This window comes from Maylandia zebra, linkage group LG6 (assembly GCF_041146795.1).
Source record: "Maylandia zebra isolate NMK-2024a linkage group LG6, Mzebra_GT3a, whole genome shotgun sequence".
Classification (NCBI taxonomy): Eukaryota; Metazoa; Chordata; class Actinopteri; order Cichliformes; family Cichlidae; genus Maylandia; species Maylandia zebra.
In genome coordinates, this window is record NC_135172.1 from 29,959,960 (window position 1) to 29,975,287 (window position 15,328).

General features: G+C 39.0%; 1 protein-coding gene across 1 annotated transcript; it reads left to right on the plus strand.

Moving 5' to 3' along the window:
• Nucleotides 1-583: 583 nt before the first annotated feature.
• pik3r6a (phosphoinositide-3-kinase, regulatory subunit 6a) lies at nt 584-14,363 on the plus strand. Its single transcript, XM_004539272.3, has 6 exons — nt 584-852; nt 6,685-6,805; nt 9,530-9,603; nt 10,286-10,400; nt 11,959-12,029; nt 12,497-14,363. The coding sequence occupies exons 1-6, from the start codon at nt 684-686 to the stop codon at nt 12,607-12,609; spliced, it is 663 nt and encodes a 220-aa protein (XP_004539329.1). The 5' UTR covers nt 584-683; the 3' UTR covers nt 12,610-14,363.
• Nucleotides 14,364-15,328: the final 965 nt, after the last annotated feature.

Sequence of the window (15,328 nt, forward strand, 5' to 3'; positions counted from 1 at the left end):
AGTTCAGCAACACCAAACAACCTGAAAGACCACAAAAGGCAGCTGAAATGATGAATTATTTCCATGGTTAAGAAAAAAGACTTCATAACATCTAAAAAAAAACTCAAGACGAGGAGAAGGTAGGTGTATCATCATCATCATCATCATCATCATTACAGTCAAGAGACGCCTTCATTCACGAATGAATGCCTTCATGGAAATAAACAACAGGGTTCACAACAAGGTGAAAACCACTAATCATACCCAAGAACAGGAAGACCAAATAAGAATTTAGCAGAAGACATAACATAAGCATAACTGATTTTTGGAATTAATGACCAGGAAATAAATAAAGAAATAAAAATGATCCATGCACTTGAAAGTATGTTTGCTTGTCCAATTAATTCTGAGCCTCTGAAAATGGAGAACTATTTATGGGAACTGTTGTAATTCCTAAAACATTTAATTTAATCTAAAAGTCTGGGCTTCAATCACATATCGATTGTTTCAATGATAAACCCACTGTGACGTGCCACCAGATGACGCTATTTATTTGCTATCAATCCGCGTTTGCGTTGACCAGGTAGTAACACTAGCAGGCTGCAAACGCGCACACACACGTCACCTGTCGGAGCGGGTGGAGATCACTGAAGCATCTCGCTGTCTCTGCCTCAGCAGGTTGTTGACTGACTGGCGATGACTTAATGAAGCACAACAACTGCGAGACCCTCCCCTGTAGCTGTCTTTGCTGTTCCCCAGCCTCTGCGATTGGAAGCACAGAGAATAGAGGAGCAGCTGTTGGACCGATGGATAAGAAGCATCAGTACGGTTCACTGGAGCGCACTGAATGGAGCAGAGACACCCACAAAGCAGGTTATCTAGTAAACAATTGCTGGTTTATAATTACTTTTCGATAATGTCAGTCACGTTTAAATGACGTCTTAAGTGTGTATGTGTTTTGAGTTTACTGCAGCATTACTAAATTCTGTGCATTCTGGTTTTAGTGTGAAATGTTCTCATTAGCATTGCATTGCTACAAATAGTATCTCCTGTCTTAACTGTTCGGTGAACTTGTGGTGACCTCATTAGCTTTGTACACACACAAAAGGAAAAAAAACAGATTAAATGTAATAATTTAATGTATCGAGCATATTAAAAAACAGCATTGTCTTTGAATATATTTATATCATTTTGCGCTTATTAGCATACGTTCCTCGTTTAACAAACATGCATTATGTAAAGTTCATTTCTTGTGTTTATACAACTATGTAATCTAAATATATGGGTAAATTTGTAAAACACACAATAATAGGCCCTAACAATTAATTGGGAGTGTTTTCAGCACTGATAGATCAGATCAATGTATTTATCCAGTAGCAGAACAAGCTGCAGCTCAGAAAATGTCAAGAATCCACAGGTGTCTATTGAGTGGCAGTGTGTGTGTGTGTGTGTGTGTGTGTGTGTGTGTGTGTGTGTGTGTGTGTGTGTGTGTGTGTGCCTGTTTGTTTCCTTGCTTAATTAAAAGTAAGGTGAGGTTACTTAGAGACCAGCTATTCAAATAAGGAATAATAGCCCACATGTGGGTCTTGGCAGGACGCTGGCATCATCTATTAGTAACTAAAAAGATAACTCATTTATGCCTCATTATGACATTAATTCAATTTTTAATAATCATTAATAATGCCCAGTGACTTGATTTGTCTGAATAACAGTCTAGTACTCAAATAATGAATGGAAAAAAAGGCAAGTGAAAATTTATTTTCAAGGAAAGTGACTTTAACTGTTAATTAGCAGCATTTCTGTTTTTATTTTTATTTTTTTATTGTAATGTCTTTTTTTATTGCAGACTCTCTGTTAAGCCCTCTATGTTTTTCCTCTAAACTAAATGATTTTCCCACCCCTCTCTCCTCTGTGTTTGCCTTGGGGTCTCTAATCAGGCTGATCTGTCTGTCAGTATGATGGTTTGCCTCATTAGGCATAGAACGTATCAGGGCAGTGTAAGAGAGAAAGTTGGAGTCAAAGAAAAGAGTAAAACTGAGCTCATAATTTAATTCACATCTTTAGGGGTTTAGATGAAAAGAAGGGCAGGGCAGAGTAGGAGAGATACAGAGTGAGGCGAAGCAAAGGCAGATGAGAAACACTAGCAGTGAGAGTGAGAGAACGGAGAGAAGGTGTAAAGGAAGTCGAGTGATGAGTCATAACTGCTCAGTGGCAAAATTACTTGTCTTAGAGAGCCTTTGCAGCAGAGCATATTGTGTCTACTGATATAATTCAAAGTGCATTTGACTTGTTAACAACCCATGTAATAATAGATCTGACCTCAGGATACGATACAGTGTTAAAAACAGATGGGAAAATCCTTATTCATAGTGACAGAGAAATTTCCATGGTTGAGAAAAAAAACTTCACAGCATTTAACCAAGTCAACAGGTGGACGTACCATTGTAAAGGCCCACGATCACAAATGGAAATACAGAGGGTTTACAACGAGGTGCACACCACTGCTTATATATGAGAACAGGAAGACCAAATTAGGTTTTGTCAGGAAAAAATGTAAAAGACACTGTGCAGTTCTGAAAAGAAGTCCTTTTTTGCACTATAATGATGCAAAAAGAAAAGTACATCTTTGATCCAAAGTATACCGCATCATCTGTCAAACATGGTGGAGGCAGTGTTATGGCTTGGGCTTGTAACGCCAGTGGGATCAGGTTACGAGTGTTTTTTGATGATGTGACTCCTGACAGAAGTAACAGGATGATTTCTGAAGTGTGCAGGGCTATACTCTCTGCTCAGATTTGTCCAAATGCTGCTAAACTAACTGGACACACTTCACAGTGCAAATGGATAATGACCCAAAGCACACTACAAAAGCAACCCAAGAGTTTTCCACGACATCAGGACACATTATAGTGTTTAACCCAGATAGGAAAATCCATAATCGTGTTTAAAAAAGAAGCTTCAGCGAGTTTTTGAGTAATAATAATAATAATAATAATGGATTGCATTTATATAGCGCTTTTCGAGAACCTCAAAGCGCTGTACAATTCCACTATTCATTCACTCTCACATTCACACACTGGTGGAGGCAAGCTACAGTTGTAGCCACAGCTGCCCTGGGGCAGACTGACAGAAGCGAGGCTGCCATATCGCGCCATTGGCCCCTCTGGCCAACACCAGAGTAGGCATACATGTAGTGAATTGTCTGTAATATTTATCTTCAAAGTGGCTGCAATGTCTTTTTGTGACAAGTCAGTTTTATTTTTGTAGCTTATTTTAAAATAATGTCAGCTGACCAAAGTGCTGTACTGTATTCATACATCACTACATCAACAGTAAATATACACTAAAAATGATCAAATAAAGTAAATAAGGCTGTGTTAATACAAGTCAGAGTGCCCTGTTCAACTAGAATTGAAAGAGAGTGAGAATAAGTAGGTTTTAAACAGTGTTTGAAAATGACTGAGAGACTGGGAAGCTCTCAAGGTAGGAGTGTAGATTTCTGAAAGTTCAGCAGAGTAGTGAATTTCATTTATGTAAAACCCAGGTGACCAGCTGATTAAATACTCTGCTGTGTCCTGTTAGCGACTATTTTGTTTTTCTTTCACTTGCCTCTATGCCATAATAACACACTTTTTAATCCCCATATCTAAACCTTATATATCCCATCTAAGAACCAAAACTGAACACTTACCTACACCTAACTGAAACCTAAACCCCCAAAACTAAGTGTGAAGTCCTCCGATCATGCCACAATAAAGCTTTCTAACTTAAAGCTAATGGCCTCACTAAATGTTTGGAAAAATGCACACACTGCTGTGACCATGTCAAAAAGATGAAAAAACAGGTTGAACACTTAACTTAATTTTTTTACAATCCATTGTCACCTTTTTACTGCAGACATTTCATGTCTGTAATTTTGATAACAAGAAGAGCACAGTTGGCACAGCAGCTAAAGAGACTGAAACAGATTGCTTCAGTTAAACACTGATTTCCCTGCGCTTCAAGTGTTAGCTATAAGCTGAGCTAATTGCCTACTGGCTCCATAGACAGTCAGAGTAGTTCCTATTCTCTATAGTTGGAAATAAAGTGAGAAAGCACACTGGCTCAAAGGTCAAAATGCTTTTCTTGAAACCTCATGACACAAATTTCTAGTTTTTACAGTTTTTAAGTAAGACAGTAGAACCAAATTGCTGGGGGAAAAAATTATTATATTGAAACACAAAAGACCAGTCGCACATCTGTGATGTCGCACATATGTCTCTTATGCAGCAAAAAACAAAACAAAACAAGCTAATCTTTCATAGCAATGTGAGTCCATGTAAACCTGCAGTTATCGTGAAGTATGGTTAATGCTTTTACCCTGAAGTCACCCTGGAGTTTGAATTTCTATTCTGCTTTTTTGTCAGACTAGTGCAGAATAAGTGTTTTTACTGCACTTTGAACCTAGACAGCTCTGCCCCACCCCAGGGCTAATTGAGGCTTGAATAGAGATTCCATAATAAAGCTCCACTGAGTGATGGTGTGTATATAGAAAGACTTTAATGACCTCGGGAGGTAACAGGGACAGACTGTCAGAAGTGGTATCTCCCTGGCTGTGTTCCTCTCAGCCCATAATGTAAGGCTGCTCGCTGCAGGGAAGTGACAGGTGTCCAGCACCGCTACACTGATAAAAGGAACAACTCAAGACAAGAGGTGACCTGTTTCAGTTATAAAGTCACAGTAGCTGTCATTGTCGGTCTTCAGCCATCTACTTTTAAAAAGGTCAGCTTCGATTTGTATTAGGTTTTTCCCTGTGTTTTCTGATCTACATGCTAAAATAAATGTTTTGATAGAAATTTGTTGCAGTTTAATGTTTGAATTAGCAGCTGCTTATTGGTTGAGTTCAGTGAAGCTGCTTCTGCTGCTCACAGTGTACAGCAGCTGCTCTCAATGAAGTACTGTCTTTTTGTACCACACAAAATTTTCTGGATGCTTTGGGACAGATTGTGTCTATTTTCAGCAAGTTTTGCAATTTTTTATTGTGGGTTAATGTTTTAACAGTTGATTTCTTATGATAAATCTAGAGCCTGACAGATGTCAGATTATTTAGACTGATACCTGTACTGATATTTGGTGATTTAACAAGCTGATATGTTGGCCAATTACTTCTTATTTCTTTCAGACACCTGAAATCCAACATTTATTATGTTAGTTATAAGATAACCTTTATTATTATATTTATTATATGTTTATAAAAACACTGGAATAGGATAGGAGTAATAATAAGATACTGAATATGACTCCTTGCTAAGATATTATAACAGTGCAATTCAAAAATTAACTTGTTTTATTGTCACAACAAGTGCCAATAAAATGGTAGAGCTCTGCGACTTTACTGGGGGCGATCGTGGCTATGGGGCGATCGTGGCTCAAGAGTTGGGCGTTCGTCTTGTAATCGGAAGGTTGCCGGTTCGAGCCCCAGCTCCCACAGCGTCGGCCGTTGTGTCCTTGGGCAAGACACTTCGCCCGATGCCTACTGGTGGTGGTCAGAGGGCCCGGTGGCCCCAGTGTCCGGCAGCCTCGCCTCTGTCAGTGCGCCCCAGGGTGGCTGTGGCTACACTGTAGCTTGCCATCACCAGTGGGTGGATGATTGTGTATAGTGTAAAGCGCTTTGGGGTCCTTAGGACCAAGTAAAGCGCTACAGACCATTTACTCAGACCAACTGGTTGTTATGTTTACATTTCCACAAGCGTGGCCAGCAAGGAAGTTACAGAATGCCCTCTGGTGGGCAAACTATGCAAAATAAACACCCTTAAAGTGTTTTTCCTCACAGCCGTGCTTTATTTATTTTTTATTTATATATCAGCCATCAGGCTTTTGTTGGAAGTTATCAAGGATCTCTGTGCTACAACATGCCACAAATTCAGCATGTTGTAAAAATAATTTGAGAATTGTTTCATTGTTCCTTCCTATTAGCGTTCATTGTAAGTTATTTTGCGGCCAGCAGTTAATTATTAAATGTCTTTAAAGCACAGCACACACAAAAGTATTAAATGTTGTACGTGTATTCTAGTCTATGCAAAACAAGGATATCACATAGTCACATACCACAGATTGTAAATTTTATTTATGAACAGCACATGTGGAAATTCTAAAAGCAGGCAACTGCAAAATTAAAAAATGATGTGAAATATTACTAATAAACATTAAATATAACAACATGGAATAGAATGTTTTTTTTTCTTTATGCATTGTGACAGGCAGTTAGAGACTTTGTACAGCACAACATGGCAGTGTAAACAAAACTGCAGTGGAAGGGGTTGACAGCTTTACTGCCTTACTTCCTGGCCCAACGCATCATGCAATTAAAGTGTTTGTGTGTATGCAGTTATGTGTGTGTGGGGGCGACAGCCATGCAAGTTGTGCCAGCTGCTGACACATGGTAATTTGGCTGTGACACTCTGCTCTTCTGCTCATCTAGCAGCAGTTTCTGCTGCAGCTGTTTATACAGTTTAAAATGCAAATTCATATGCGTTATGGTTCTGAAATGCCACAGTAGATCATCTTCAAAAGTGTGCACACATCACTAATCTGTGTGTGGCTTGTTTTAACCTACTGAAGAGTCTATAATCTAAATGCCTTGTTAGGAATGTTGTATTTTTTTCCAGTGTGTGGTCTTTTGTCCAACGTTCAGAAAGACTAAGTCTCTCGCTGTCTCTCTTTCAGAGGACGACGTGGTGTCCATGGCAGACTCCACCATCACCGTGGATGACATCGAGGGGGAGCTCTTTAAGATTGAGAGGATCAGGGATGTCCTGGTTAGGAGAGAGTCAGAGCTCAGATACATGTGAGGACTTAAAATCATTGTTTGCTGTGGGTGTGAAAATTCATTGCTTGTTAAATTTTAGTTGAGCTGGCAGATGATTTATTTTGTCAGTATTATTATGCTTAAAATTGCACAACAGAAGGTAAAATTAATGCATGAAAAATTGAGATCCAACTGTGTTATTGTTAAATCTTTACCACTAGGTGTGTAAAAATGAGAAATCGAACCTTACAATTGACAAGTAGGGTCTTTTTTTAAATCTACATCTAATAGATAATTACACTGAGTATAATGGTAAGCCTATAAAAAAGAGGACGATGTAAAGTTATTTATATACTTTTTGTTTTGTACATCGTGCCACAATTTGCACCGAGAGCAGTCACTTATTCAAGAATGTGCACTTTCTGTATTCTGCAAAGCAGAAAAATAAGAGCAAGAAGGTTGCACAGTGGTGCATGAGTGTAAATATCCATCTTGGGCTCTTTTCAGAAGCTGCACATCTTTGAAAATGGTCTGCCTGAGATGTGGTTAGGATTGCCTTTGAGCGTGATGTTGACACTTTGTTATCATGCTAATATTACGTTAACATGCATTTGTAATCTAGGGCCTATTTTTGCTGATGCATAAACATTTTAAAACCAAATTTCCATGGCAATCTATCCAAACTTACCCTTAAAATGTTGCTAAAAAAATTAACTGATTGATCGAGTGGCATGAATTTACTTACTAGGATGTACTAGAATTTTAAATTAGATTTGTAGAAGTCAGTTTTGAAACTTGATGACTGTGTACATTTTTAGTTTAGATGCTTCAAATGCACCTCAATGTTATTTGAAGTCAATTTTTTGATTTTCTTCATCAGTCCTGGAGGGCAACTTGTAGATTCTGTAGTAAATCTGAAGAAGATAAAGGATTCAGAGTTTTTAATGAGTGCAAAAATTAAACAACCTATAATATTTGCAATGATGCTTTCCCTATTAAGAGCAGTGTAATCATTTAGGACACGTTTCAGAAATAAAACCTCAGGCATAATTCCTCTAATTTTTTTGTCTGTAATTCCCATCAGCTACACCCTAAACTACCCCCATTACAATTTCAATGGCTCCACTGCAGCTTCCACAAAGCTGGCTAATACATGGATATTTATTCATATACTCCTCTGGAAGATAGGCAATTGCCCTGCTCAGATGGCAGGGGGAATGCGAGGAGTGACGTGTGTGGAGTAGCAAGCAAGAGTCAAGCGAATGGAAAAATGGGAGACTGAAAGACCGAAAGAGTGGATAAGGAGGACATGTAGACTAGAGTAGCAATCTGAAGCAGATTTTTTCAAGGGTCCTCATGCAAACAAATACCAGGATTTATTTATTTATTTATTTATTTATTTATTTATTTATTTATTTATTTGTCTAATAAGTTACGTTTCCATTCCAAATCGCCATCTCTTGGCCATTGGCCATTTTATCAGATGCTCATGTAAGGATGGGATCTGACATAACAGGTAGACAAGTGTGGCGTTGAGTCTCTTTTTCTATTGACAGTGATGAATGTGTGTAATATGTATGAATGTGTGTGTAGCCTTTTCTGTGTGTATGTGTGTGGTTTGTAATAAAAGTCTGTTCATAGGATACAGAGTTCATGCGATGGCCTCTTGCTTGACAAGCAAGGCACGGAGGGGCTTCCATCCCTCTTCACTATCAGTAATGATCCACTCACACTGATTCTGTGAAGGGTCACTGAAACAGAGAACGGCTATCTGGCTCAGACCTGCTTCAGGGATTTCTGCTCAGAAAGATTGTGTCACCTCCTTTGTTAAATATAAGATCAATAACAAGCTTTCTCTGTTTGAATTTCATTTTTTTCCTATTCAGGAGTGAAGCAAGAATTTACTCTTGAATACGGTCGTCCATCCCCATAAATCTACTTTTAAGGGTCATCGACAGCGTCTCGCAGGGGTTGAGGCCAGACGATAATGATGACCACATTATATTTCTCTTTCTCATTTTATTGACATGGCAACCAGGGATTCAGTAGTGCTTCGTGTATGGTGAAGATGTTTTTGGTTTTTTGTTCAGCAGGCACAGTTCTTTTTATTTTTTGCCATGACAGAAAATGGTTGCTTAAGAAGTCCATATGTCTTGATGAGGTCATTATCTCATTTCCCAGTGAGATGGTAATTACAAACGATGACTCCTTGCTGATGGTAATGATGGTAATGGCCTTGCTGAACATCATGAACATTCAGGGGCAGGATGAAGGTTTATGCACAAACTCTGGAGAGCCTGGAGGATTTTGCACTGAGTGCTTGCTTTTACTCCAGAGACACTATCAGTTTCAAATACCTGTTTGCTGCTAAATGATGATGTAAAGTCCCATTAGTAAGCCTTTCTCTGACTGAATTAATCAATTCTCTGAGTCACTAGTCTTTATCCCAGGCTACATGAGAACTGTATTTGTCTAATAAGCTCTTTAAGTGGGTTTGTCTTTAAATAATATAACCCTAACCATTATACCCTGGCAAACTACTGACCATGAATTCTGTTTAACAATATATATGGATGAAGCAATATGTATGTGAAAAAAACAAGAAAAAGCCTTTAGTAAAAAACAAAATATGTTACTGACAAGTAACGTTGGAACATGTAGTGTAAAAAGTGCTGTGATTTTCATCATCTGCAGTGCTTACATAAGTGCTCTTTTTCTGTTTATGTGTGCATGTGTTTCTTTTACGCCATCATGCCTGAACAGGATGGATGACATTCAGCTCTGCAAAGAGATTACTCGTCTGAAGAAGGAGCTTCACAAATTAGTGTCCATACCAGGTAGAAGTCCTTTGGGTGTTCATGATTGCTGCTATTGGACCAAAACAAACAAACAAACAAACAAAATCATGATGACATATTGGGGAATAGGTTTGTTCACTCTGTTGCCAAGAACAGAATGAGTAGATCAATTCCACTACCACACATTTGGAGCTGAAGCCAGCAAGTGCTTAGCTACGTTAGCATAAAGAGCCAGGGCAAACAGCTGGACAGGAAATTTCTAATATTCATGCTTTATCTAAAAGTTTTATTATGGCTTAGCATAAACAAGTGGAAGTAAACAACAGGGATGCAAAAATAATTATGGACATCTTATCCGACTCTCCAAACCTGCTCTGTAGTGCTGTTTTTTATTAACAGATGAAGCAAACAATTTACAATAAATAACGTAGCCACTGATGGTTGATCAAGAACTCAACCAATGTTAGGTGCATTGTTTTAAAGATCTTGATAAAGTGTTTCCTTTGCTTCTGGCCTTTATACTGACTTGCTTTTTCCATAGGTTTCATTTTAACTCTTAACTATAAATGACTGAAGTCAACTGAAGGATCAATCAAAATTTTTGCATGTGCGTTATTATAGTTAGCTGTTCATTCATCTGCGTGCACAAACAGTAACATATTACTCAAAGTAGCTAATGTGGGACATAGTCCTGATGTCGTCTTCTTTCGTGCTATTCCAGATAATGACAAGTCCAATGATGACCGGCAGAAGGAGGAAGAGCTGCTACAGCAGATCCAAAAGCTGGTAGAGACCAGAGATTTCCTCGTGGATGATGTTGAATTTGAACGTCTCAGGTGTGCTTTCATCTCAGTGATTTACAGATGGCCTAGACTGGAGTTCTTTGGTCACTTCCACACGTGAAATCTGAGTGAATCATTAAAAATGCAGTCCAAATGCATATGCAGATCACATGGAAGTAGATGCAGGGAAAAAAGCTTGATATGTTTTTTTTTCATCTTTCATCCCTCCTTAAAATCTTCATAATGACTGATAAGCCACAGATTCGCACCTCCTCAGTAGTCACTAATGCTGATAAATTTTTCTCTCAGTTCAGCATCCAAAATATGCATGTCTCCACAAAGGAGTTCTTTTGCTCCCCATGAAAAAAGTTGAATGTTTCCTCAGGCGCGTTGCTGCCAGAGAGGGTCCCACAGAGCACACAGCAGAGAGCCATTTCAATTAAAGATGTGTCAGGGTGCATCAATGAGCTCTGCAAGGGGAGCTCCTGATGATTTAAAAAAAATAAAAGAAAGAAAGAAAGAAATAGGTTTAATGAGCCAACTGATGTGGAAATGACACATAGTGGATCATCATTGCTTATTAGTTTAAAGCAGGCTTACCATAGGTCAAACTAGTTCATGTTGTTTTTGAGATCTACTGTAATCGACTTCCAGTTTGTCCATTTTGCAGCAATAGAAAATAAATGCATCTTAAAATGTTGACCCAGATGCTTTGCTGTGAGGATGAATTTGCTACCAGAGTAGCATATTCATCCTCACAGGTTCAAACATTTCACATTTAATTTGCATAGCTTGAAATCTAACGTTGCCTGCGAGTGGACAACCACGTGTAGAATAATAAGCATGTTTTCTAGGTTTGATCTCACAGTGTATAAAACACTGTTAGTTTGTCTGAGCAGCGCTTTCTGCTGGCAGCTGACGGCATGCTGTGAAATAGCCGCAGGGCTGCTGGGAAGGTGAGAGCCGCGAAGAAGGAGAACGGCAGTGCGTTAATGGGTGCAGAGAGGAGAGGATGCATGTGACAGCGCCCAAGGCCACGTTGTCCATGCTCATAAATATAAAGCTCTCTCTTCTGTTATTTTACTTTACTTTTATAAAATCAGGACTGTTTATCACAGGAGAAATCTCTCTGTGATCTTTACCCGAGAGTTTTTATCTTTGAGACATTAATAGTAATATAACTGAATATAATTCATTAGATATCACTTTTAAATACATATGATATATATCCATATACAATAAACACTGCAAGTATCCAAGTTATATACACTTATTTGCATTTGGGCTGTATTCAAATAACACAAAATGAGACTGCGACATTCACTAATATGCACTAAGCGTATAGAAACCTTTGCCAGGAAATCTTAACTGCCAGAGGTGCATTAGCTCGCTTATTTAGTGGGTGTCTGGGGAGGATGTTTCATCTCTCTGCTTTAGTAAAAACCAGCCTTCTTGATTTTTAAGGATGCTTCGGATAATGAAAGAATACCTGTGGAAAAGATTTTCTTTTTAATATTCCTGGAACAGGGGGAAATTTAGGTCATAACAGCTTTGTCATTTTTTTGTGTTTTACTTTGTAATTGTAGTATTACATGTGTATTCATTTTTACAGGGAGAAAGAGGAAGATAAAGAAATGGCAGATTTTCTGAAGTCCAAATTGCCAAGAAATCTGAAGAAGACAGGTATTCAGTCATGAAAGCTGAAATGTTGTCTTTTTTGAAAGTATCGACTGATAAAATGGAAAATGGGTGTGCTGAGACTGTGCTTTAGACCTGACTGAAGAATGTATGTATTTATGTTCCCAAAAAATAGATTCTGTTCATCTGGATGCAGCGTTTTTCAGTGGGAGAAATGTTTCGTCCAAATGACTTCTTCAGTCTTAGCTAGTTGGGGAAACCTGCATTCTGCTGTCACTTGGGTTTCGCTTCTTCCAGATGAACAGAATCAGTTTCTGAGGAATTTCCTTAGTTAGTTGATTAAGCATGCATCAGGATATGCACTTATGATCTTTGCCATAAATGCATTAATTATCAGAACTTATTTATACAGTATACAGTGATTGATCTTGCTGTGTATGTATGTGTGCACACAGATGTAGATGTCTTTTGCAATACATAAATACAACACAGTTCACTGTACCGTGTTACAGGTATGCCAACCAGAAGGGCACCCACCCGGGCTCAGCAGACGTCTTCGCCCCTCACCAAGACAGGACTCACCCTCCTGAAAGAGTGCTGTGGCTTTACGTGCTCCATCATGTAGACTAAAGCCAAATGACAGCGCTCCTCTGCAGTGCTCTTCCACAGGACTCCTTTTTCCACTTTTAGCTCCAAGAAGGACTTTAAAGCATGGGTCGAGCAATGACAGCGTAGTGAGCTATCCATCCCAGGAATTCAGGAAGCAACTTCATCTATATTTATTTTATTATTAATTTATTAGCTGTGTCTTGGCTTTGCAGGTCAACCCAGTGTATTTGTATCTATTTGTCATTTTCACATTGGGTTTGAAGGACAGAAACCTCCTAACCCTGGTCATTGTAAGTAAGTTAGCACGTTCTCTTAAAGTAAAAGTGGAAAAAAAAAACTACTATAGCCCACAGGTTTATATCAGGATGCTTCACTGAACTATGATTATTGTCATCTCCTCAATATGTGTGTATGAGTCAGCAGGATTCTAGACACCGCTATAATGTTATTTGCATTATGAACACTACAATAATGAATCTGGCATTAATCGGGAGCTCTGTCAGGAGGAAGTTGCCTGTGATCTGACTCTAGATCCAAATAGGTATGACCTTTTGAATAGTGGTGGTTTGTGAAGGAAGAGTTAGTCATCTATTTCTCTCTATTATTCTTAAATGATTGGTAAGCTAGCCAGGCTCAAGGAGGGTGGCTTTTGGCAAGACAGGTTTGGGTAAAAGGAAAGCGCATATTGGTGTTTGAGATTTTGGCAAAAATGACTAAACCTAGCCCTAACAAGTTGACATCGATGACAGCAGTGTTGTTCAATATCGAGACACAAAGCCGTACATATGCCACTGTACTCTCAGGACGTGGGGTCTTGTAGATAAAGGTCTTTAGTGCACAATGAGTCATATATACAGGACATGGAGTTCATGGATGTAGTGACCAATTAAGCTATCTTGCATCTCTTTGTGTTGCAAAGAGGAGTTGTCGCCATGGAAACCCACATCTTTAGAATGGAACAGTGAGGAAAGTTGGACGGATCAGAGAGATGAGACTTCAAAAGTGTAACACATCCAAAGGCAATTGCTATCATGAAAGGCAGGCGGAGAACGAAATAAAATTACTATTGCCACTTCCATTATTTTTTTCAATATTCTGGATTTCCAAAGCATCTGAAACTCTCCCGCACTCTTTCGGATCATCTACAAAACAGAGATTAAGTAAACATGAGATTGTTTTACTCAGTTGAAATGTAGATATGCTGAGGATACATGTCTCTAAAGTAGATTCTGTTTGAGACCCCTAAATCTATCTAATTGGTTTAAATGATGTCTCTTCGACAAGCTTTCAGTTCTTTTCTAGACTTTGAAATGGATACAGCTGGCTCTTCACTTGAGTGATTGGGTCCTTTGATCAGTCTCAGCACTGTCATGGAGCCTCGGGTCATGTATCACTCAGCAACCACGTCTGATGGCGTCATGAAAGTCCAGAAAGGATTCAATGATTATTGAAATACTGTCTCTAACAGCCAAATTAAAATATGATGTAGCAAGTAAACTTAGCCATAATATAGGTTTGTGCAAGTTTTTTGAGAAGACAGTATACTCTGATGAAGGCTTCATTTTCTCTTTCTCCGAGATATGAAGTGAAATGATGATGTGAGCCATCTCCTAGAACAAAAGCTTTTTGTTAGTAAAGGTAGGCCAATTTACAAATTCGCATGGAAAGAAATCATCATACCGCCTTTCTTTTCATGCAGATATTGCCTTTTATGTTGGTTCCTATGACTGAGCTGCACAGTGATAAATAAAGCTTTCTGCTCTGCAAAGACCTTCATTTCTTCTGTGTTGAGACTTTGAGCGTCTGTCATGTTTATTCTATTTCAATTTTCACATTTAGACATAAAAGCAGCCCACCAACTGAAAATGAATGCTACATGCCCAGACTGGGTATCCAAGAATTTCTGTGAAGAATTCTTGGAAGAGACCACATCACGTCTTGAGTTAGGCAGAGTTCACAGGATGGGAGCCACAGAGAGAAAATGATCTAAGAAGCAGGGTTGAAGTGGCTGAAAGCAGAGGAGCTGAAGAAGACGGGAGAAAGGCAGTGGGAGGGCACAGAGTTAGAGAGGGGTCTCATCTTCGGTGTTAGTCATCTATAGTGGAAGCACTGTGACTTCTCACAAGGGCAGCTCTCAGTGAGCACCACCTGAAAAGGGCAGGCCTGCCATTCAAATGTCATAATCACACAGGCCTTGGGCACAGATACTGTGTGTATGAAGAGATGGCACGTGTCTGTTTGTAAGGGAGAATTACAGAGAATGATTGAATGTTTGTGTGGAGTGATATAAATATTCTTGCTTCTGTGCCTCGGCATAATGAGCACTATAGAGTAGCTGTCATTGCACAGTTGCAGCAACAATACTAAACTATAATAGCATATTCATCTCATTTATTAGGGCGTGCTAGATAACAAACTTTGCTGGATTCGGAGGAACAGAAGATGGCGAGAACACCTGCTGAATCTAAATGTGTACATTCAGCCCTTGAATATTATAGTGTCAAGCAGCCTGACAGTGACTGAAGTGTTCAGTAATGCATGTGACTTTGCAAGGACGTAGATGAGTAGCACTGAATAAAAAGGGCAAAAAGGAAATGAAACCCACTTGCTGCCATGGATACCACAATTTCTTTCTCTTCCTCTCTCTCTCTCTCTGTCGCTTGTTCACACGCGCACACACACACACACGCACACACAAAGAAACCTCTGCATACAATTACAAATACCACTTATAC